This window comes from Peromyscus eremicus, chromosome 5 (assembly GCF_949786415.1).
Source record: "Peromyscus eremicus chromosome 5, PerEre_H2_v1, whole genome shotgun sequence".
NCBI lineage: Eukaryota > Metazoa > Chordata > Mammalia > Rodentia > Cricetidae > Peromyscus > Peromyscus eremicus.
In genome coordinates this window covers 39,342,648-39,365,101 of record NC_081420.1, presented here as the reverse complement: position 1 = coordinate 39,365,101, position 22,454 = coordinate 39,342,648, and the positions used below count along the sequence as shown (strand labels likewise).

At 44.7% G+C, this 22,454-nt stretch overlaps 2 protein-coding genes and 1 pseudogene across 2 annotated transcripts; all 3 read right to left on the bottom strand.

Annotated features, from left to right (window-relative positions):
* Positions 1-2,711: 2,711 nt before the first annotated feature.
* On the bottom strand, positions 2,712-4,109 carry LOC131911326 (small ribosomal subunit protein eS12-like; annotated as a pseudogene).
* Positions 4,110-4,114: 5 nt separating this feature from the next.
* Positions 4,115-4,663, bottom strand: LOC131911008 (butyrophilin subfamily 1 member A1-like; the record flags this gene model as incomplete). The annotated part of the gene is made up of 1 exon (XM_059262997.1): positions 4,115-4,663. A coding segment is annotated over one exon (549 nt), but the record flags the coding sequence as incomplete, so codon positions are not given.
* A 3,175-nt stretch (positions 4,664-7,838) lies between these two features.
* On the bottom strand, positions 7,839-22,374 carry LOC131911007 (butyrophilin subfamily 1 member A1-like; the record flags this gene model as incomplete). The annotated part of the gene is made up of 5 exons (XM_059262996.1): positions 22,326-22,374; positions 17,945-18,073; positions 17,376-17,723; positions 15,643-15,924; positions 7,839-7,915 (listed from the first exon to the last, which is right to left on the bottom strand). Coding segments are annotated over exons 2-5 (813 nt in total), but the record flags the coding sequence as incomplete, so codon positions are not given.
* Positions 22,375-22,454: the final 80 nt, after the last annotated feature.

Here is a 22,454-nt window from a genome sequence, read left to right as displayed (position 1 = left end):
GCCTGTTTTCCATCCAGAAAGCATGGAGCAGATGTGGTTAGTAGCCTGGTGACCAGAGAGACCACAAAAGATGCTCCCCAGACCCTTATCCTGAATATGACAATCTATATGGAATGTGTCACGTGTGCTTTACAAAGAGTTTTGATGTTTCAAGTTTTACTGTGCACAGAGGATTGAGTTAATTATCATGAGGAAAATTTTCAGCAAATCCTACCGTGCATAAACATGTCTAAGGTCAACTACTCAGGGTCAGACTCCCCTAGTTTGAACCAACACTGGTTACTGGGTCGAGTTGAACCAAACTACCTTCTTGCCTCCCTTGGGTCACTACATTGCTGGCTGTTGTGGTCCCAGAGACCCCCACAAACCCCATGCAGAGGTAGAAATATCTTGGCCAGGGAGGCTTTCTTTGGCTGAGATCAATTCCACAGCACGGCCGTGAGCCGCCCAAACTCCGCAGCTTGAGATGTAAGGGTTGATCGGGGCACAGCTGGTCATCCACCTTAGCAGAAAAATGGTAGTGGAGTTATAGTTTTCCACGGAAAGGTGCAGGCAGAGAGAGAAAAGGGCTTTGCTTCAGGAGATACTATGAAATGATGGAGGAAGAGAACTTTCTCTTAGAAATCTCAGATGTTATCTAGGTGTAGCACAAGATGGTCCCCAAGTACTGTCTAACTCATGAGACTCTGTAACAGGATAGGGGAGAAAGTCACATACATGCATATAAGGTGAAACTGAGTTCTTTATTTTTGGAAGGCTAATGCCGAAGAAAGACTCTTGGTGCTAAAGCTCAGGGGTAGTGTTTTTAAAGTTAAAACAAACAAACAAACAAACAACAATAACAACAAAAAACCACAATCACATCAATGTTAGATGAGACCAGAGTAACTATGTAACCATGTAACGTTCGTTTTGGCAGAACATAGTGGTTATTCCAGACAACATGACAATTTGATTTATACCCTGTTCAGTTATTTTAGTTTCTGTTTAGTCTGTAAGAACATTAATTATTTTGGTCAAGACATCTGGACCATGGAAATCCAAAATGAGCCGCCAATGCCGATGTGGCTGTTGGGGCACTGAGAGCTGAGAAATGTCTAAGAGACACAAATGGAGTCAGGACAAGATGGCGCTACTTTACTTACTTCAAATTCAGCCAGCCAGTGAGGATACCCTGGTGGGTTTCCCTTAAACATCCTTCTTACCGTCTGGCCCCAAGTTCACCTCGCCTTATTATCGATTGTACCTTCACCAGTGCACCAGAAGGATGGCTGGACGCCCTCTGCTTCCAGCCCTGTCACCTGCTGCGCTGGAGAGTTCGTGTTTTTAAACCACTGTGATAAAATACCTCCAAGAAGCAACTTCGGGGAGGGGGAGTTTACTTTGGCTCATGGTTGGAGAGGGGACAGGTGACTGTGACTGGGGAGACAGCAGTTGGTCTATGACTTGTCTGTGGTGGCAGTGGGAGTGTGAGACTGCGGGCCCAGAGCTCGGTGGATCAGAAAGCAGGGTCTGTTTAATCCTCAAGACTCATCCCCAGTAAACTACATCCTCTGGTTAGGTTGAACAACCTCCCTAAAGAGCAGCTCCAGCTGGGGACTAGCCTTCAGCCATGGAGCCTGTCAGGGATGGCTTGCATTCAAACCATAACACTTACTGTGTGCCCTTGCCTGAGAGTTTTCATTATCCACGGGCTGTTAATCTCTAAAATGAGTTACTTGAAAAGACAACCCTGTATTTCTCTGAGGTTGGGCTCAGCTTCTGGTGTATTATGTGGTGATATTTTATTTGTACTTTAATAAATATAGTTTGCCTGGAGATCAGGCAAGGAAATAGCAAGCCATTTTAAGTAAACAAAGAAGTCAGACAGCAGTGGCACACGCCCTTAATTCTATCACTGAGCAGGCAGGGTCTCTGTGTGTTCAAGGCCACACTAGAAACAGAGCCAGGTGTGGTGACACACACTTTTAATCACAGTACCAACCATAGAGTTCTGGAGACTTGTACAGACAGGATGTGACAGAGCTGGCCAGGAAGAGGAAGTGATGTAGTTAGACAGAGAGCAAATCAGATGGCAGAAGAGCAAGACATATAAGCCTGGATAGACAGGAAGTCACTCTCTTTGGAAGCTGCAGAGTTGGTGAGGTATGGTTGGCTGGTGGCTTTCCCTATTTCCCTGATCTAAGGCTTTCACCCCTACATTTGGCTCTGTGTTCTTTATTTAATAAGACCATTTAGAAATTTGCCTACAGTATTATGCACTTAAATCTCTCTCCCTTAATGGCATTAAACATGGATGTGGGGAGAAATGGAGTGTGAGTAAAGTTCATTCCAGGATTAGCCAAAAGCATGAGCTAGTTCTCACGACACAGACAACCTGTAAACAGAAGAGATGCTGTACTATGGAGGAGTGGATGCGCACGAAGGACAGTAGCATGGAACTGTCAGTAGATCATGGTGGTGAGAGGCAGCTTTTGGTGCCTGGGAAACAGGAAGCGGAGGCTCATCAAATGATATCTCCAAGTGAGAGTGGGGGAGACAAGGCAGAAGCACCTTTGGAGCCACCGACCTGATGCTGAGCACACAGGGGCTGGTTAGGGTCACGGGGAAGGCACTAACCCAAAAACGCTGGCGTCCTAACCAGTCTCAACGGCCGCCGTCGTAGTCAGGGTTACTACTGCTGTGAACAAACACCATGAACAAAAAGCAAGTTGGGGAGGGATGATTTATTTGGCTTACACTTCACATTGTAGTTCAGCAACTGAAGAAAGCCAGGACAGGAACTCACACAGGGCAGGGACCCGGAGGCGGGAGCTGACACAGATGCTGTGGGGCAGTGCTACTTACTGGCTTGTTCCCTGCATCTTGCTCAGCCGTTCTTCCAGAACCCAGAACCACCAGCCCAGGGGTGGCCCCACCCACAATGGACCCAACCCTTCCACATCAGTCATTAATTTAAAAAATGCCTTATGGGCTTGCCAGTCTTACAGAAGTATTTTCTCAGTTGACGCCCTCTCCATTCCAGTGACTCTGACTTGTGTCAAGTTGACATAAACTAGTCTGCAAAACTGCCATGCTGGAGACCTTTCCCCTCCTGAATTTTTCTTTTTCTTTTCTTTTTATTTATTTATTTATTTGAGCCAAAATTTTTATTTCTTCATTTCTTGCATTTGATGTACTCTTCAATGACATCCTTGGCCTGAGATTCTTTGCTGTAGTCCTTAACCACTATACAACTGAACCAACCACCCTCCATGGCTTCCCCTCTATCAGTTTTACAGAGGTCTACCCAGTCCCCTAGTTTCTTGTCCATCAACCTTAATTAGGTTGATTTGGTGCTCAGCACAAAGTGCCTCCTCCAACTTGACGTGCATAGGCTCATCACAATGGGATTCGAGCACACAGGGACCGGCTCGGCGCTTGTCTAAGGCTTTGACAGCTTCGCGGGTGCCACGTGCCGGGCCATCGTGGATGGGGGCGGTCTTCAGCACCCCTTGTAGGGCAGTATTGACGTCCATTACACCTCCAGCAGCAATGCCTTCCTCGGCCGGCCGTGGCGGTGGATTACGGGTGGGGCCGAATCTTGAACGCACCCGAGACTCCGCCTCCGCGCAATTCCGCGGCGGCAGGGGAAAAGCCCTGCTGAATTTTGCAATCTCCTTCTGTTAGCCTGTCCAACAGAACCTAAAGGAGAACTGGAGTCTGCTACCTTGTTGGATGTGGAACTCAAGACAAGAGCATTCATCTGCAGATCTCCCAGGTGCCGTCTCAATGAACCATTGGTCTACTTTGACTGCACTTTCTGGTCCCTGCCTGTGGCTCTCCTTGCAGTCATTCTGTGATCCTCTCCAGGACAAGAAGCTGTTTCCTGCCACACTCTTACTAACTCCCTTATCATTGTGTCCCCAGACTGCATTCCCGACCTCCTGAAATACTGTTGGTCTAAAGCTCACTATGAAGTCCTCCACAATCTGCCAATCCAGTTCCCCCAGTTTCCGTCCAAAAGAAGTCACTGAGGGACTAGATGACAAGTGACAGCTTTAGCCTCAGGAGAAGGCGACAGGAGAGGATGAGGCTGCTTAAGGGGATGATGGCCTGTGTTGTCAACCACTACTCAGGGCACTTCAGACCGAGCAGCTACTGGACAGATGGTCAGGGGACTCCCACCACAAGACCACAAACAGAATAAAGGACGAACAGGGCCAGAAAAAGGACCTTCTTGGAAAGTATATATATGGGATTCATTACTGGTATTATAGAAGGAGACAATTCCTAAATTGTAGTCCAGGAAAATCCCAATCTGACCAGGAGCTTCTGGCAGAGAGAGAAGGGTCCGAGGTGGTTTCAGAGCCCAGTACTCCTCTTGGGACAACTCCATGACCCAGAAACCGTTCCTGGGAGACATGAGGATGAAACCTTTCTTCAGGACGTTCTCCCTACACACCCCCACCAGCCAGTCAGTCCTACCTGCCACCTCCACCTCCCAGTAATGTCTCCCTGTGTTAAAGGTCTCACGGCCTAACACACAGGGCCAGGTGTCAAATCTCTCTGGTGTATCGGGCAATGTCTGACGGGAGTCTGCCAGGCAAACGGATTTTGAATCGTTGCTCACAACAAGGTGGGGGTGGGCCGTGTTCTCATCCAGGGTCACACCAACTAAAAGCAAAGAGAAAGTGCATCAGTGAATGCCAGACGGAGCGTGGCCTACCCCTCCTTCTCTAAAGATATGCAGCAGTGTTCTAGAAGCTGACAGGCATCCTCAGGGAAGAGATGCCTGCTCACAGCCTCTATCACCTCCTCAGCAGCCACAGGTGACATCAAAGATGACAGCACCCAGGGTTTGCTGTGCCTTCCACCACCCTGTCACAGGGAACTGGTCTGGGCCATTCTTCAAGGCCCTTCAGGAGTCCCAAGGAAAGAAAGATCAGGCTTTCTCCCACAATTAAAAATCTCTTCGCGTTCACTACTAAAAGCTTATCAATAGCTTCCCGTCTCTTTATTCTTGGTCTTTGGGTTCTTGGGAGGTGTGCTTGTTTAAAGGACAGTGGCCCTCACAGGTTTACACTTGGTTTTGAACACCTGGTCCTCAGCTGGTAGAACTGTTTGGGATGGGTTAGGAGGTGTGGCCTGGTTGGAGGAGGTGTGTCACCAGACACGGGCTTTAGGTTTCCAAAGGCCAGTCCCCTTCCTGGTGTGCTTTCCACTTTCTGCTGTGGTTCAGGATGTACACTCCCAGCTGCTGCCCCAGTGCCATCCTGGCTGGCTGCCAGGCTCCCTGCCATGATGGTGAGGATTCTCATCCCTCTGGAAGTGTGAGCCTGGAACGTACCCTTCCTTCAGATGGCTGCCTTGTCGGGATGTTTTATCACAGGACTAGAAAAGAAACAATACAGCTAGGGGGTTCCCAGGCACATCTTTAATCCCAGCACTCAGGAAGCGGAGGCCAGCCGGGGCTACAGTGTGAGTTCCAGGACAGCCAAAGCTACACAGAGAAACTCTGTACTGAAAATAAAACCAAAAAAAAAAAAAAAAAAAAGAAAAGAAAAAAAGAAAGAAAGAAAGATAAAAAGAAGGAAAGAAAGGAAGAAAGAAAAGAGAAAAGTAACAATACTGGAGGTTAGAGCTCTGAACCCAGAGAAGCAGCAAGTAGACTGACCTGCATATATCCGTGCCAACCTCCATTCTAAAAAACAAAAACAAAACCAGAAGTCACCACCATGTTAGGGAGAAAATATTTTGTGAACAGTACAACAAAAGAAAATGGAAACAAATGAAAAGTTTAGGAGTTTTTCTATAAATTGAGCAAATATACCACAAAGGCCTCCTAAAGAGAGAAAAGTTAGGACGTAGAAAAATGAGAGGCAGACACAGACAAGACAGCTACAAGTGTATCTGATTAACATCAGCCATGAAAAGACAAGAGAAATCTTTGTTCCTATGAAAATCCTTGTTAGTCAGCAGTCAGTTCATCCTGCAGGGAAACTTGTTAAATCTGGGAAATAAACAACTCAATAGCTTCAGGAAGTTCCTGAAACTGACCAGATACACTAGGCCCCTCCCTTCCTAATCATATATGTACCTGGAAGTTTCTCCAGTCCTGCCCAGCCCCGCAGTCCCACAGCCACTTATAAAATAATCACTCATAGGCTTAATATTATTTACAAACTGTATGGCCTATGGCAGACCTCTTGCTAGTTAGCTCTTATATCTTAAATTAACCCACTTCTATTAATCTATGTTTTGCCACGTGTTCTGTGGCTTTACCGGTCTGCAGGCATGTTGCTCTTTGGGTGGCAGGCTGGCATTTCCCCAGACTCCACCTTTCTCTTTCCTGTTTCTCTCCTTGGATTTCCCTCCTGCCTCTAAGCTGCCTTGCCATAGGCCAAAGTAGCTTATCTATTAACCAATGGGAACAACATATATTCACAGCATACAGAAAGATATCCCCCAACACACACACACACACACACACACACACACACACACACACACACACACACACTGTATGGATTGCTGAAAGACACTCTCAGACAAGCTGAACTGCCTTAGAAGCAGAGGCCGGCTGACTGGCTGGAAGAGGCAGTAACCAGGAGAGCTGCCTGCAAGAGGCTTAGACCAGTTGTGTTACCTGGACAGAATACTCTCCAACCTGCTGAGATGTCTACAGGCTTTGTAGTGAGCTCTAGGTTTCCAGCTTTCAGGAGCTGTCACCCATGTTGGCCTTGGTGATATAGTTGTCTTTGAGTCATTTCTACTACTATAAGTAACCCTTCACTTTGTTGCTAAAAGTAACCCTGTCTTAGTTACTATTGTTGTGATGAAAGGCTGTGATAAAAACAACTTGGGAGGAACGGGTTTATCTGGCTTATGCTTCCATATTACAGTTCATCACCAAAGGAAGTCAGGACAGGAATTCAAACAGGGCTAGAACCTGGAGGCAGGAGCTGATGCAAAGGCCATGACAGAGTGCTGCTGACAGGCTTGCTACTCATGGTCTTCTCAGCCTGCTTTCACATAGAACCCAGAACCACCAGCCTAGGGAGGGCAGCACCTACCACAATGGGCTGAGTCTTCCTGTAGCAATCACTAATTAAAAAAGTCTCTTACAGGCTTGCCTACAGCCCGATCTTACAAAGGCAGTCTCTCAATTGAGGCTCCCTCCTCTCAGATGACTTTAGCTTGTGTCAAGCTGACATAAAACTGTTCAGCACAAACCCTAACAAAAGTCACTGGTTCACCAAGTTGGACTTTAATGGTATCTGTACTTTGCTCCCTCCTTGGATCTCTATCTGGGGTGAATAGATGTTTGCTCCTATCTCCCCAGGAAGAGTGCCACACAAGACCATTTCAGAGAGAACCCCAGCCAAGAGTCTGAACAATCCAGTACTTATTTAGACAGCTCTACAGTCTAGAACCTGTACACAGGATTCCTGTGTTTAATGCATTCTCTATCACATTCTTCTTACGCAAGCCAACCACCTAGTACATCTGGATTCCCTCCTGGAATTTAATCACTCAGGAGTGTGAACTGGAGGTGTGACCTCCTGGGTTTCAAGGTTTAAGGAGCTGGACTCCATTTAGATCTAATGCCACTCCTCTTCTGAGCTCTGAACATTTGGTATTTCATGTGTCTATATTTGCTTCCTCCTATGGAAATTCTGAAATAATAGGCTCAAGGGAACTGCAACCTCTCTATGGGTCAGAAAATCTGCCCACCCCTCAAAATGGATCCCTTGTTTGGTACCACCATCCATAAGAAACCTCATTTTCTATGACTTACCTAGAGGACCAACTGTGCCATGTTTCTTCCTCTTTCTTGTCCAGTATAGTGTCCAAGCCCAACGTATTACCACAAGCCCCAGGAGTACTGCTGCTGCCATGACAATCCAGATTAAGGAGGATGGTCCTGTAACAACTGAGAAGAGGAGTGTTTGCTGACATCCCTGGAGAAGTCACTAGCCTGGGGTGGTGATGGTGGACTACCTCACTGTGTACACCATGCCTTGCTCCAGCCAAGCCTTCTTTTGTCAGTGACAATGGCTATAATTACACCCCCACATTTTCAGAGATACTTTGATTCCAGGTGGGAGGAAGTAGAAAAACAGAAAAAGCAACATATAAAGCCCTTTAAGGTAAGAACTATCTGATCTCTTAAAAAGGAATTTTGAATGGGCATGGGATACACACTTAAGACTCCCACTACTCAGCAGCTGTGGCCAGGCTGTGAGTTTGAGGCTATCCTGGGCTACAAAGTGAAACCCTGTAAAATTAAATACAAAATTTAAAAGTAACTAGGAGTGCTGGCATATGCCTATAATCCATCATTTGGAAGGTTGAAGCAGGACTGCCATAAATTCCAAAGTAGCATGAGATTCAGGAGATCTTGTCTCAAAGGAAAAAGACATTTTTGCTTTGTTTTGTTTTTGGTTAAGGAGGATGTCAAAATTCTCATGAAACTGCTAAGTATAGAGGAGAAATAGCACCTCTGAATATAATCACAGAGCATGACTGAAGTGGTGGCCTCAGTATCAGGAAAATCGGCCTGCTTTTGAGACCGAATGACAGCCCCCCACCCTGTGCATTCGAAGACTAGAAGAGGATGTTGAATCTGGAGATAGGGACAGTTGTGAGCCATAATTGGGTGCTGGGAATTGAACTTGGGTCTTCTGCAAGAGCACCAAGGGGCATCTCTTTAGTCTCCAAAAACACTTTTGTAAAAATGGTTGACTATAGCCAGGTCTGTAAGTGCATCCCTTTTATCCCAGATTTCAGGGTGTGTGTGTGTGTGTATGTGTGTGTGTGTGTGTGTGTGTGTGTGTGTGTGGTTCGGCAGATCTTGTGCGTTTGAGGTTAGCCTGGTCTACTATAGCAAGTCCCAGGCTAGCCAGGCTACCTAATGAAATCCTGTCAAAAAAATAAATAAATTGTTGCCTCTATGTACTGTCTAGCCCAGTACCCACAGTTTTAGATTGAAATGAAAGTCTCAAAGTGACAAAAATAATTCCTTCAGCAAACAGACCTTTCTCATTTTGAGGAGTACCTAGACTTTCAGGTAAATAATTCTAATGGTGAAAGTTTGGACAGTTTCCCCTTGAAGAAGACGTGAGTGAGGATATGGGTGTTTGCCATCACTGTTCATGTTTAACACGCCATTGGACTCTGAAGAGAAAGGAGAAACATTTCTATTTACCGATGACATGGCAGTTCACATAGAAAATACAAAGGATTCTATAATCTACATAGCTTTTCTTCTCAAGGATCCACTAAGTACATGCTGGATGTATAATATGGTGACACCCTAACAAGGTTTGTAGGATGCAAGGGGAGTTAATGCACATTCATCACACTTATAAACCAGAAAAGATCTTGATTTGATAAATTATGACCTATACACTGACACAGTGAAATAACTGAGAGAAATCAGTCCCATATTAGGCTCGTGTACAGTAGATCTGATATTGTTAAAATGACAACCTTCCTCAAGTTGATCTACAGGGTCAATGTCAATCAACGGTCCATTTTGAATATGAGTTGACTAAGATCCTAACACGTATGTGATATCTAGACATCAAGGGAAAAAAAGAAGGAAAAGCTGGAAGATCCTCACTATCAGACAGACGCTGCTACCAATGGGAGGAGGTGCACAGTGGTACTCTTTATTCCACATTATAGAAAGGAACCTGTACACTCACAAGGAATGACTTGCTTATCCTGAGTTAATACTCCAGCCCAGGTAGAAGGGAGAGGATCAGGTCAAGAAGAACTTTAAAGGGTCACAGGATGCAAATTGGAAGCTACAGAGAGAAAAGTAGTTGTAGTCTGCACTCTGTATATCAAGGTGCCCAGACTACAGAAGTCAGTACAAGTCATTTCAGAAACAAAAGGCAAAAACAGATTTAACAATGAAAAAAAATCACTGAAGAACAGAATGTGACAGAAGATAAAACGTTCAGACAGTATGTGCAGATGACCAGGAGATCCCTCACAGAATGCAAAGGTAAACCCCAATGATGGTCTCCAGAAGAGGGAGCTGAGGGCTGGAGAGAGGGCTCAGCAGTTAAGAGCACTGGCTGTTCTTCCAGTGGACCAGGGTTTAATTCCCAGCATCCACATGACAGCTCACAATTGTCTGTAACTCCAGGATCTAACACTCTCACATAGACATACATGCAGGCAAAACACCAATGCACATAAAGTAAAAATAAATAAATTATTAGAAAGAAAAGAAAAAAAGATGGAGCTGATGCATGCAATGTAATAAATATCTATTTGGTCTCTGTTGCCATTTCCATAAACCTCTTAAAAATCTCTTCTTGAATCCTCCACAGGAACAAAAAAGGTGCTTGGTGAATACACATTAATGCCTAGGGTGTGCACTTCCACACACCTGGCCTTGTATAGCTCTTCTAGGATATGTCCTACTACCATAAACCAAAATATCTTGCTGGGCTGTGGTGTATGCCTTTAATCCAGCACTGGAGAGGCAGAGTCAGGCAGATCTCTGAGAAGCTAGCCTGGTCTACGGAGTGAGTTCCAGGACAGCCAGGGCTCACAGGGAAGCCCTGTCTCAAAAAACCAAAGCCAAAACCAAACCAAACCAACCAACCAAACAATAACAAAAACAAGCAACACCTCCCCAAACCCCATAACAACAACAAAAAATCTTGTAAATAATTTTCCTAGGTTCTGTCAGCCATTCTCAAAACTGCTGACACTGGGAGCTGTCGACATTCGGGGTTCTAACCTGCTCAGTCAGAAATACTTGTGATAACCCTGGATCTATGACTGTCACCTTGAGACACAGGAAAGGGAAAGAGCTCTTCACTTTCAGCTACCTGAACCTGACGTACATCTCTGCTGAATGAGTCAAGTCTGGCACAGTTGACCTCTGGCTGCCCTGCACAGAAGGCACACTGCTCTTCTAAAACCAGAAGCCAGTTTACCAGAACAACCAGCGTCTTAGTTAGGGCTTCCATTGCTCTGATAAAATACCATGACAAAAAGCAACCCGAGGAGGAAAGGGTTTACTTTTACTTATAGTTGTAGTCCATCACAAGGGGACGGTAGAGCCAGAACTCAAGGCAGGAGCTGACTAAGAAACCATAGAGGAAAGACGCTTCCTGGCTTAATCCTCATGCTCAGCCTGCACCCAGGACCACCAGCTCAGGTGGAGCATCACATAGTGGTCTGGGCTCCCAGTTATTATTATGATTATTATTATTATTAATCATCAGTTGAGAAATACCTCCACCTGGCTGGCATGTGGGCAAACCCGTGGGGCATTTTCTCAACTGAGTTCTCTCTGCCCAAATGACTCCAGCTTGTGTTAATCTGACACAAAACTAGCCAAGACAACCAGTAAACAAGACTTGGAAGAAAAACATGTGTGATAATCTCTTGTGTGACCCATGAATGGCATATTACTTTGACTTTTAAATTTGGATTGATGGCTGTATTAGTTACTTGTCTGTTGCTATGACAAAATACAACGCCAAGGCAACTTATAGAAGAAAGATTTCTTTGGCTTATGGTTGCAGAGGGATAAAATTCCCTCTGGAATCACGGTGGGGAGGCGTGATAGCAAGCAGCAGGCATGTGAATAGGCATGTGAAGCATCAGGAGCAGGCTACTGAGAGCTCACATCTTAAAGCACCAGCATGGAAGTGCAAAGCGGAAGTGGTAGGAGGATTTACTCTCAAAGCCTATCCCAGTGATGACATACTTCCTCCAGCAAGGCTGCACCACCTACACTTCTCCTAACAGTGCCACCATCTAGGGACCCATCACTGAAATGCCGGAAACAATGGGAGACAGATATTCTCCTTCAAACCACCACAGTGGCTCTAGGAAATTATCTAAACAAAACAGAAATGACAAAATGAGGCTTCTGGAACTTCAAGAGTAAGGAATCGCTGGGCGGTGGTGGCACACGCCTTTAATCCCAGCACTCGGGAGGCAGAGCCAGGCGGATCTCTGTGAGTTTTCGAGGCCAGCCTGGTCTACAGAGTGAGTTCCAGGACAGCCAGGAATATGTAGAGATACCCTGTCTCAAAACAAAACAAAACAAATAAACACAAATAACACCACAAAACAAAATGAAACAAAACAAACAAGGTTCCCTGTCTGACATCTGCAGAGATCCCCCTCAAATCCCACCATATGGCACAGTTCTAAATGTATGTAAAAATTTTTAATGGATTTAAATTATAAATGGGAGATTGTACACAAAAAGGAGATAAGGTTTACTTTTTAAAAACTTCAATTTTACATTTATTTATTTTATATGCATGTACATGCACACATGTGCCATGTATATGCTTGTAAGCCACAGAACAACTTATTGGAGTCAGTTCTTTCCTGCCACCTCGTGGGACCCAGAGTTTGGAACTCAGGTGATGTCAGGCTGTCAGTGAGCCATCCCACTAGTGCAGAAGGCAAGGCTTCAAAACTTCAGTGTAACACTTACCTTAAAAGGTCTTATAATAAAAAAACAAACCCAGAGCCCTGCCATCTTGCTTCCTGGGCATGTGTGCTTCTCAAGCAAAGGCATGAGATCTCAAGTGTGTGCCACTACTGCCTGGCTCTGTTTCCAGTGTGGCCTTGAACTCACAGAGATCCAGATGGATCTCTGCCTCCCGAGTGATAGGATTAAGGGTGTGTGCCACCACTGTCTGATTTTCATGTCTAATCTAGTGGCTGACTCTGTCCTCTGATCCCCAGATAAGTTTATTAGGGTACACAATATATCGGGGCACACAATATATCACCACACTTCAGTGTGGAATTGTGTGCACTCTACCCCTCTGCCACATTCCCAGCCTCTTCCTTTAACTAACACCAGAAGGAGTTACAGACTAATAACTGACTAATGTAGACATAAACGTTCCTAGCCAAATATAAGACAATAAAATACGGAAAGAATTTTACAACATTGAGCCAACACATAATATATATTCGGAAATTCCAGGCTGATCTTATATTTGAACTATGTCAATATAATCACACATTTGCATGCTGAAGATCACACAAAGTTCTCAAGTGGTGCAGAAAAAAAGCATTTGATTAAATTCAGGAGACCCACATTATAAAAACTCAGAAAGGCTGGGTATGGTGGTGCTCACCTTTAATCTCAGCATTCCAGAGGCAGAGGCAGGTGAATCTCTGAGTTAAGGGTAGCATGGTCTACATAGTGAATTCCAGGACAGTCAGGGCTATAAAGTGAGACTGTCTTAAAAAACAAAACAAAACAAAACAAAACAAAACAAAAACTAAAAAAAAAAAAAAAAAAAGAACCAACTAACCAAACAAAAAAAACCACCCCAGAAATATTGGAGGTGGAGAGTTCACTTCAACAACCTGATGTAGCTAAAAAAAACCTACAGCCAACTTGATGCAGCGAGACTGACTCCCTTGTGGAGAGGAATAAGCTATGGTGTCTGTTCTTCCCACTGATCATCTAACATGGGGTGACGCAGTTAGTTCCACGAATACAAATCTAAAATGTTTTGAGGGTCTTACATAGCCCAGGCTGGCCTCAAACTCTTTATCTTCCTGCCTACACCTTCTAAGTGCTGGTATTATAGGCATGTCCATCAGGCCTAGTTCAAATTTAAAATGTTATTCTAAAATTATACAACAAGGTAAAGGTATTCTAATACAAAAGCAATAAAGGCCAAGAGGTTTGAAGAGAAGAAGAACTAACGTTGTACCTATTGTAAATGATGTAATTATTGTCATAAACCTTTACCAGCAATGTACAAAAATAGATAAATAAGTAAATAAATAAAACCTATCTGAGACAAAACAAAAAATGATATATTTTAATTTTTAAAAATTGTAAAAAAAAAAAGCTATGGAGAAAATGTGTGCAAAGAAATTTAAGAATTGGAAGTTTTAGATAATTTGGACAGTTTTGAGGAAAGAGACAGCTCAGTGGTTAAGAGCACTGACTGATGTTCCGGAGGAACCGGGTTCAATTCCCGGGCTGTCTGGTGTCCAATCACACCAGGATAAAATTTAAAAATAAAAAGGGGGACGGAGGGAGATAATTTGAACAGTTTCTAGCGGAAGAGACCCTCACAAGGGTCAGATGTACCAAGTAAGATGAGGAACAAGACGTAACTGAATTGGGAAACAAATCTTTCTGGGGCATTTCTCAGAAAGCACTAGTTAGTGAGCATTGAGCTTCATCTGAAAGCTTGTAGGACAATAGTGAAGGATTGTTCTCTTAGTAGAAATTAAATAGCCAAGGGCTAGTGCTATAGCTCATTGGCATAAACTAGCAAATAATTAAATTTAAAAATGAATAGCAGGGGAGGCTGAGCTCGGTTGATAGGACAGCACACATGAAGCCCTGGGTTAGACTCCCAGCACTACATATTCCAGGCATGATGAAGATCACCTGGAATCCAGCACGTGGGAGATGGAGGCAGGAAGATCAGACATACAAGGCCCTCATTGGCTACAGCCTGGCCTACGTGAGACCCTGTATCAAGAAAAACAAACGATAGCAGGGTTCTGGGGTGTACATTAGTGGAGAAGCACTTGCCTAACATGCACAAGGCATTATGTTCAAATCAAGCAGTGAGAAAAGAAAAAAAAAAAAGAACAAGAAGAAGTGATTTCTACTCCATGAAAGAAGGTGAATGAAGATTCCAAGGGTAGAAGGAGAAACTAAGGAATAAGAGATAACTAGGAAGCAAAGACGGAGAGGTCCAAACACACAGATGATCAGATAGGAGATGCTGTTGCCTAGACCAGAGGCAGGATCCAGGAATACATGCAACGACTGGGCTCTGGAAGTCCTGAGAACTCGGACAAAGTTCTAAGACAGTGAGAGTTGATGGCTAAATGCAAAATTAGTAAATGTAAAATTTCTGGCTACTTCAAGAAAGTCTCTGCATCAAAAATGGATGACAGCCACCAACAAAGTTTACTAGTGAAGATGCAGGTGTCCCTTGGTGTCAGTGGGGGATGGCTCCAGGATCCCCTTGAATATCAAAATCTGAAGATGCATATCTCCCAGTAACCCATGCCTATCCTCCTTTATGTTTCAAATCATCTGTGGATTAATTTAAAATCCCAACATAAGGGAAATGCTATGAAAACAGCTGTTGTGCTACACTGTTTCAGGACCAGCAAGAACCAAGGCTGTGCATGTTCAGTACAGTGCGTATTTTCTGCTGAATGCTCTCTACCCCATTGGTTGAATCTACAGATACAGAATCCAAGGTATCTCTCTGTCAACGGTATTTCCTAAGCACAGAAAGCCAGAATCTTGGGCTGGTGCGATGGTTCAGTGGGTAAAGGTGCTTGATGCTGAGCCTGATAAACTGAGTTCAATCCCTGGGAACAACATAGTAGAAAAAGGAAGCCAGCTCCCATAAGTTGTCCTCTGACCTCACACACAATGTGGCATGCATGCATACACACATGTGCAAACACACACACACACAAATAACTTTTTTTTCTTGAGAGGGAGAGAATCTCCCTATGTAACCATGACTGGCCTACAACTTGCAATGGAGACCAGACTGGCCTTGAACTCACAGGGATCTGCCTGTCTCTGACTACCAAGTGGTAGGATTATTATATTGCCCTGAGTGTCTGTCAACATGAGAACCCAGCACTAGTTCCACTGACCTGGTGCAGAGATCTCTACTTCCTTCTCCTGGCCAAGGAGGAGATTCTGGATGCAGCAGGACACACTCTTTATGGAGCTGTCTGTGATGATCACTGAGGCTGCCACAGTGAACAGGCCTTCCTCATCACGATTCCTGGACTCTGAAATGGATTGTAACTTCTTTCTGTTGGTAGTTCTCCACCGCACCTGAGGCTCTGGGTACCATCCCGAGGAGGTGCACTCCAGCTCCATCTCTCCATTCTCTTGAATTTTCATACTAATGTGAGGGTCAGAACCCATAGCTGTTAGAGAGAAACTGGCCTTAACCGGTGGTGGTTATTCTTTGGGGGCTTATATCATAGAACTGTAGTATTTGTAGGGAGACACAGAAACTCAGGGACAAGAGGACCAGAAATCCTCAACACTTCACTCCAAAGATGACTAGGGATCAATGAAATGACACATGACAGACCTCTTCAGAAAGATGGCATCTGAAATTATAGGCCTGTAATCCCAACACTGGAAACCTTCATAAGGGAGATGGTGAGTTCTGAGTCAGCCTAAGGCTATAAAACAAATGAAGGAAGGAAGGAAGGAAGGAAGGGAGGGAGGGAGGGAGGGAGGGAGGGAGGAAGGGAGGGAGGGAGGGAAGGAAGGAAGAAAGGAAAAAAAGAAAAGAATGCTCTTTTAAGATGAAAAAATTGCAAGACTGGTGGCCTAGAGGTGGGCAAGATGCAGCTGTGGTCTGGAAGCTCCAGCAGTGACCGTGGAGCCCTCTTCTTGGGAGAGAAGTCTAGGAAAGGAGCAGAGCACGGTTGGCTCCCAATGGGCAGGCAGGACTAGACAGAGAAGACTGTTTCCATGGAGACAGAGTCATGCGGAGGACAGCAGTGTTTCTATGCTGCGATGCTGTCAGGGATCTCTTTAAGGACTGCAACCTCAGCTTGTACCTCACATTCAAATGACTACTGAGACGCCTCCTGATTTCCTCTTCTGCTAAATTCTTCCCTCATAGCTCTACAGGGCATAGAAACATTTTATAGTCTGACCCCAAAGAATCACAGTTGCCCAAACCTATGAATCTATGTGAGAATGTATATTTCATGTCAAAATGCCAAGAGGTTTTAGTATTTTTTAAATTGGATGTTGAGCTTATAAATGAGCCACTGTAGTTTTAATAATGTCTCTAATAATTTAATAATAAATGTCTCTAGACATTTGTTTATTTGCTTATTTATTTAATTTATTTATTTTTGTTTTCTTGTGACAGGGTTTCTCTGTATAATAGCCCTAGCTGTCCGGGAATCTCTGTAGACCAGGCTGGCCTCAAACTCACAGAGATCCACCTGCCTCTGCCTCCCAAGTGCTGAGATTAAAGGTGTGTGCCACCATGCCCACGCTACACTTTTAGATAGAATAGCCAAGATCGTGCTTCTTCTCTACATATATGAAAGCCCGTGGACCGCATAAGCTGATGGTGCAGAGGGTTCACTGTCATGGGCTGAGAACTAGATTTCACCAGGATGTTTTTTTTTTTTTAAACAGAAGCATGTTTGAAGCCAGATGTGGTGGCACACGTCTGTTAGCCCAGAACTTTTTAGGTGGAGTCAAGAGAATCAGGAGTTAAAGGGCAGAAACTACAGCATCAGATTTTTTTTTTCTCACTTGCAAGGCTTATAATTGTTATGCTCACACTTTAAAGCCATATCCATCCACATCATTGCATCACTGAAGTCAAAACCTGTCTACTCACCAGCTACTCTCAGAGAGACGAAGGCTTCTCCATGAGCTTGTTTATCCCTAAAGGAGCACCCGTACACCCCTTCATCAGAGGTCCTGACCTGGTGTATCTTCAGAGCAACATGCCCCAAAGTGATGTTGTCCTGCACTAGCATCACCCGCCCTCGATACTCAGGCATCTGCTCTTCCTTCAGCTCTTGGCCTTCATGGCGGACCAACACTGCAGGCGAGAATGTATTCCGGAACCAGCGCAGCTCCATCCGCTCAGCACTCACACTGGGGGAGAGGTGACAAGGCAGTTCTGAGTCTTCACCTACCAAGGCAAGGATGGGCTCCAAGGGTCCGAGGACTTCAAAGTGACCTGCAAAGAACCAAGCAGGATCAGGAAGGGTATGGAGATAGGATAGACCTGATCGACAGGAAACCCAGAGCAATCCCTTGCAAACCCCTCTTATTCTCTTCCCATGGACCCGCTGGGTCCCAGGGAGGACGGGTAGGAAGGAGCGCCGCAGCCCTTTACACTGGCAGAAACAGCTCCACCCAGCAGCCAGGATGGGGTGGGAGGAGAGGAGAGAGATTTACCTGTATTCAGCTTGGGCAGCTGCAGGACCATGAGGGTGAAGAGACACCCAGGGCGGGGGTCTTGGAGAACTGCCACCCACATCTTTCTGAGCAGCAAGGTACCCATAGGAATCTGCCAGGAGCTTCAGCCTAGGGGGTGAATGGAATGGTCAGGAGGTACTTAAGTCCCCACAGTCCTCTAGCTGTGCCTTACAAACTAAAGAGCTCTGGTGATTTGCTTCTGAAATCTTCATGTCTCCTTCTCCAGAACGATTTTCAGTTCAGGTCAATTCTCATCAACACCTGCCTGTTCACTTCCCTAAGTTTAGTCAAAGATTCATGTAACAAGAGATGGGGCACTAATTACTAAGACAGACACAGGAGGAGGAAAGCTGTGATCTGTGAGATGCACAAAAAAAGGGGGGAGGGTGTTCTTTCAAATGCAGTAGTTTGTCATTTCCTTTTACCCAGATTCAGCCTTGGGGGGCTGGAGAGATGGCTCAGCAGCTGAGAACACTGGTTACTCTTGCAGCGGACCCAGGTTTCATTGCTAGCAATTACATGGTGGCTCACCACTATCTGTAACTCCAATCTCAGGGGCTCCAACATCTCCTTCTGGCCTCTGTGGGTGCTTGGGGTACACAGACACACATGAAGGCAAACATTCATTTACATAAATTAAAGAAAAATAGCCAAGCATCGTGGTGTACACCTTTAATCCCAGCATTAACCAGGTAGAGGCAGGCAGATCTCTGAGTTTGAGGCCAGCCTGGTCTATATAGTGAGTTCCAAACCATCCAGGACTACAAAGTGAGATTCTATGTCAAAACACCAAACTCCCAAATAAGTAAATATATAAGCAGAACAAAACAAAATAAAAAGAAAGAAATTAACTCAGCCTAAGAAATGAACAGAAGAGAAATGCCCCGCCTGCAGGGCTTCAACGGGTTCTCGACCACCCTAAGGACGGAATGATAGGGACAGGAGATACAAGGAAACACACCAAGTCTGGATTCTGATCAAGGTGCAACTTTATTTTTCTCCAAGAGGGTTTATATAGTTTCTGCAGGGTGGGGGGAGCAAGAAGCTGTCATCTGCATAAGGTGGGGCAAGCTAAGGATATTTGCATAGGATGTTTACAGGGTGAAAGGGTCAAGGGCTCTGCCTCAATGTCCTGTTGCTAGGCAACCTGACTGTAAGATGATCTAGTTCCCTGTCTTATGGGGGGGGGGGTCTGTATTTTTCCACTAACTAGAGATTCTATCCTTGTCCCTGACAGAGAAAAACCTCCATTTCCAATCCGGTACAGATAAACATTTAGAGTTGTCTGGGGCTTTGCTTTTGAGAAGATAGGTGGCCATGGCTGGCCTGGAACTTGCCATGCTGTACGGCAGGCGGTCCTGGAACTTGCCATGCTGTATAGCAGGCTGGCCTGGAACTTGCCATGCTGTACGGCAGGTGGTCCTGGAACTTGCCATGTTGTACAGCAGGCTGTCCTGGAACTTGTGGCTGTCCTTCTGTTTCTTGCCCCACGGTACTGGTGAGAGAGTAGGAGTCAGGCAGACTCCCATGGCTAGGCAATAAAGGTGTCAAACTTCTAAGATGGTTAGCTTCTTCCTCACCCTCCAGTTCTGAGACAAAAGCCTGGCAGCTTAAAACTCAGGCCATGTGGGCTTTTGTCTCCACCAGCAGGTCCCCTGTGATGGGCTGGATCAACAAGTTCAAGGTTGGATTAGTACATGTTACACAACGATTATGGACAAATCAACTATCCTATTTCTCTTCAAACAGAACAACACCAAATTAGGTGAGGAAAACTTGTCAGACTTAAAAAACTCCATCCCTCAAGAAGAGAATGGATTTTTATGCTCATACGCATGCACAACGGTTAAGAACTTCACTTAAAGAAGTTAAAAGTAACATCAACACAAGCTTGTAAATGTTCATCTTTGGGCACACCACATATGCACAACTGTTATGGGGCCTCCCTCTCCCACGCCCTATGTTTATCACACAATTCAGGGGCTCTGCCAGCTCCTGCTACAGCAGCACGCAGGTCTCCATCAGCTCCTCCCCCAAGGATGCCTGACCAGTCCATTCACAGTTAAAACGTCTGCTTCCACCTTAAAAAAACATTCTGTCTTTGCAGTACATTTGGATACACTGGTAGACACAATGCTCCCTGATGATTCACATTTGAGAACTTCAAAGAAAAGTTCCATTCACTGAGTCTGTTAAATAAGAAAACTCCAAAAGTGAGCCTCAATTACTCTCCAGTCCTCAACTGGTTAATAAACAGATCAGTGGAGCCTCTCAACAGGTTCACAGGCTCTGACAAAGGGCTTAAAATAAGCACATAAATAAATGAATAAATATCTTTTACCTTAAGACAACGTGGGGTCTTCTTCCACTGACAGACAAAAACCTACAAGAAGACCTTTATGGACTTTGTGAATCTTCTACAAGAAGCTATAAAAAGGCAGATGGTAAAGAGATTGCTACCACCTAATTTCTTTAATTGACTTATGAGGATATAATTCTGACTAGGCCTTTGAGTGTTTCTATGTGAAAATCGGGCCTTGCCTTTTCCTAGAGCTAATAGGCTTCCTACTGGGATAAGTAAACACAAACAGCTTTCGATGGGAAAACAAACTGCCAAGCTATTATTTATGACCTAAAAACTGCCTCCTTCCTGCACCTTTAAAGGGATAGTAATGAAAAGATTTGCCTTTTTAATGACTGCTCTCAATAATCAAGTACCTATGTCTCCTGGTATTAAGGAAAAATAGCAAATAAAAAAATAAAATGTTTAATGGATATAAAGATGCAAAGAGTTTTAGTAATGAAGGGTCTGTGCATAAAGGTTGAAATGGTTGGATGTTTCCAGATGGAAAGGAAAGGGAGAAAGTTCATTCAAGTTATGAGAGTCTGAGTAAATGATTGAAGGTATTTGAATGATAAGACTTAGAGACGACATATATATGACAGTAAGTTTCAAAGTCCGAAGTTTAACACACTGACATTGAACCTCTACTCAAATCGGTGGACTTCTCTTAGGTTATTAATCTATTCTCGATAAGAGTTATAAGTACTAACTACTAAAGCTTTACAAAAACAAAACTACCATAGACGCAGTCTCAAAAAAACTAAATCTCCTTTGGTCATTTAAAATTTGATGACATGAGCTGGAGAGATGGGTCGGTGGTTAAGAGCACTGGCATTTCTTCCAAGGAGCCCGGTTGAGCAGGGTTCAGTTCCCAGCACCCACATGATGGCAATTCACAACTCTAACTCCAGTTCACAGATATTCTCATATATTGGTGAATGTATGTAAAAAGTTAATAAAATCTGTTTGTGTTGTTAACTTTTCAGGCTTTATTCTTGATACTGCTCAAATGCATGAGTCTGTTCGAAGTGTGTGCCGACACTTATTTACTGCTTTCTCTATTATGAGGATCTTAAAACAGACAATGGTCCTTCTTATGTTTCTAAAACTTTTCATCTCTTTCTGTCAACTTTAAAGAGTTCATGTCTCTTCCAAGGGTAGTAGGTCAAGCCTTAGCAGATCCCTGCACTGGACAGGCAGAGGCAGAGGCAGGAGGGTCTCTGAGTCTGAGGACTCCCTGGTCTACACAGAGAGCTACAAGCCAGCCAGGGCTCCAGAGAGATCCTGTTTCAAAACAAACAAAACAAAGTTTATGTCTCTCATGGCATTTCCTAAATTCCCAAAGACAAGCCATAATTGAGCAAGCTAATGTATTACTCAAAAGTCAAACACACAGCGTGGTGTTGTGGCCCACGCCTTTAATCCTCAGCACTGGGAAGCAGAGGTAGAGGCAGGAGGACCTCTGTGTTTAAGGCCCACCAGGTCCACCAAGTGAATTCTAGGACAGCCAGGGCTGCACAGAGAAACCTTCTCTCGAAAAACAAAACAATTAAACACACAACCAAAAAAGGGGGACAAGGGATTAATTGTTTAGGAGCAACTTGTCAAAGCAATTTACACTTTAAAAAATAAAAATACAGCAAGGGTCTTCAGGAAAGGTGTCAAGTTTAGTACCTGTGGGCCTTTACATACAGATGTCCATTCTTGGGCAACGACTGCACTACAGATCCTCTGACATCCACCCCCCCACCCCCCAATAAATTAGAATGTAATAAATGATCTTAAAATATTTTACAACAGATGTTGACTTAAGACAGCTTTTTAGAACCTGTTCGGATACTTTATAGCAGATGATTCGGAGAAATGTCAGCTCGTTTTGCTCCTTTCGGTTTTGACCTGACAGATCTCTGCACCGGGCTATGCTTTCGGAGCTCCTCAGGTCCGCTCCTCGGCTGAGCGTCCCGTGTCCAGGCAGGTCCCTCACCCCCGCAGCTCAGCTGTCACTTCCTCACTCACCTCCTGCCACCCATTTATAACGCACAGCTCCGACACGGGGACATCAGGCATTGTTCCATGGTTAGGAATGCGACAGACACACTTCCTTTGGCGCGGTGAGATCCTGCAGCCCGCTGCCTCACGTGCTTC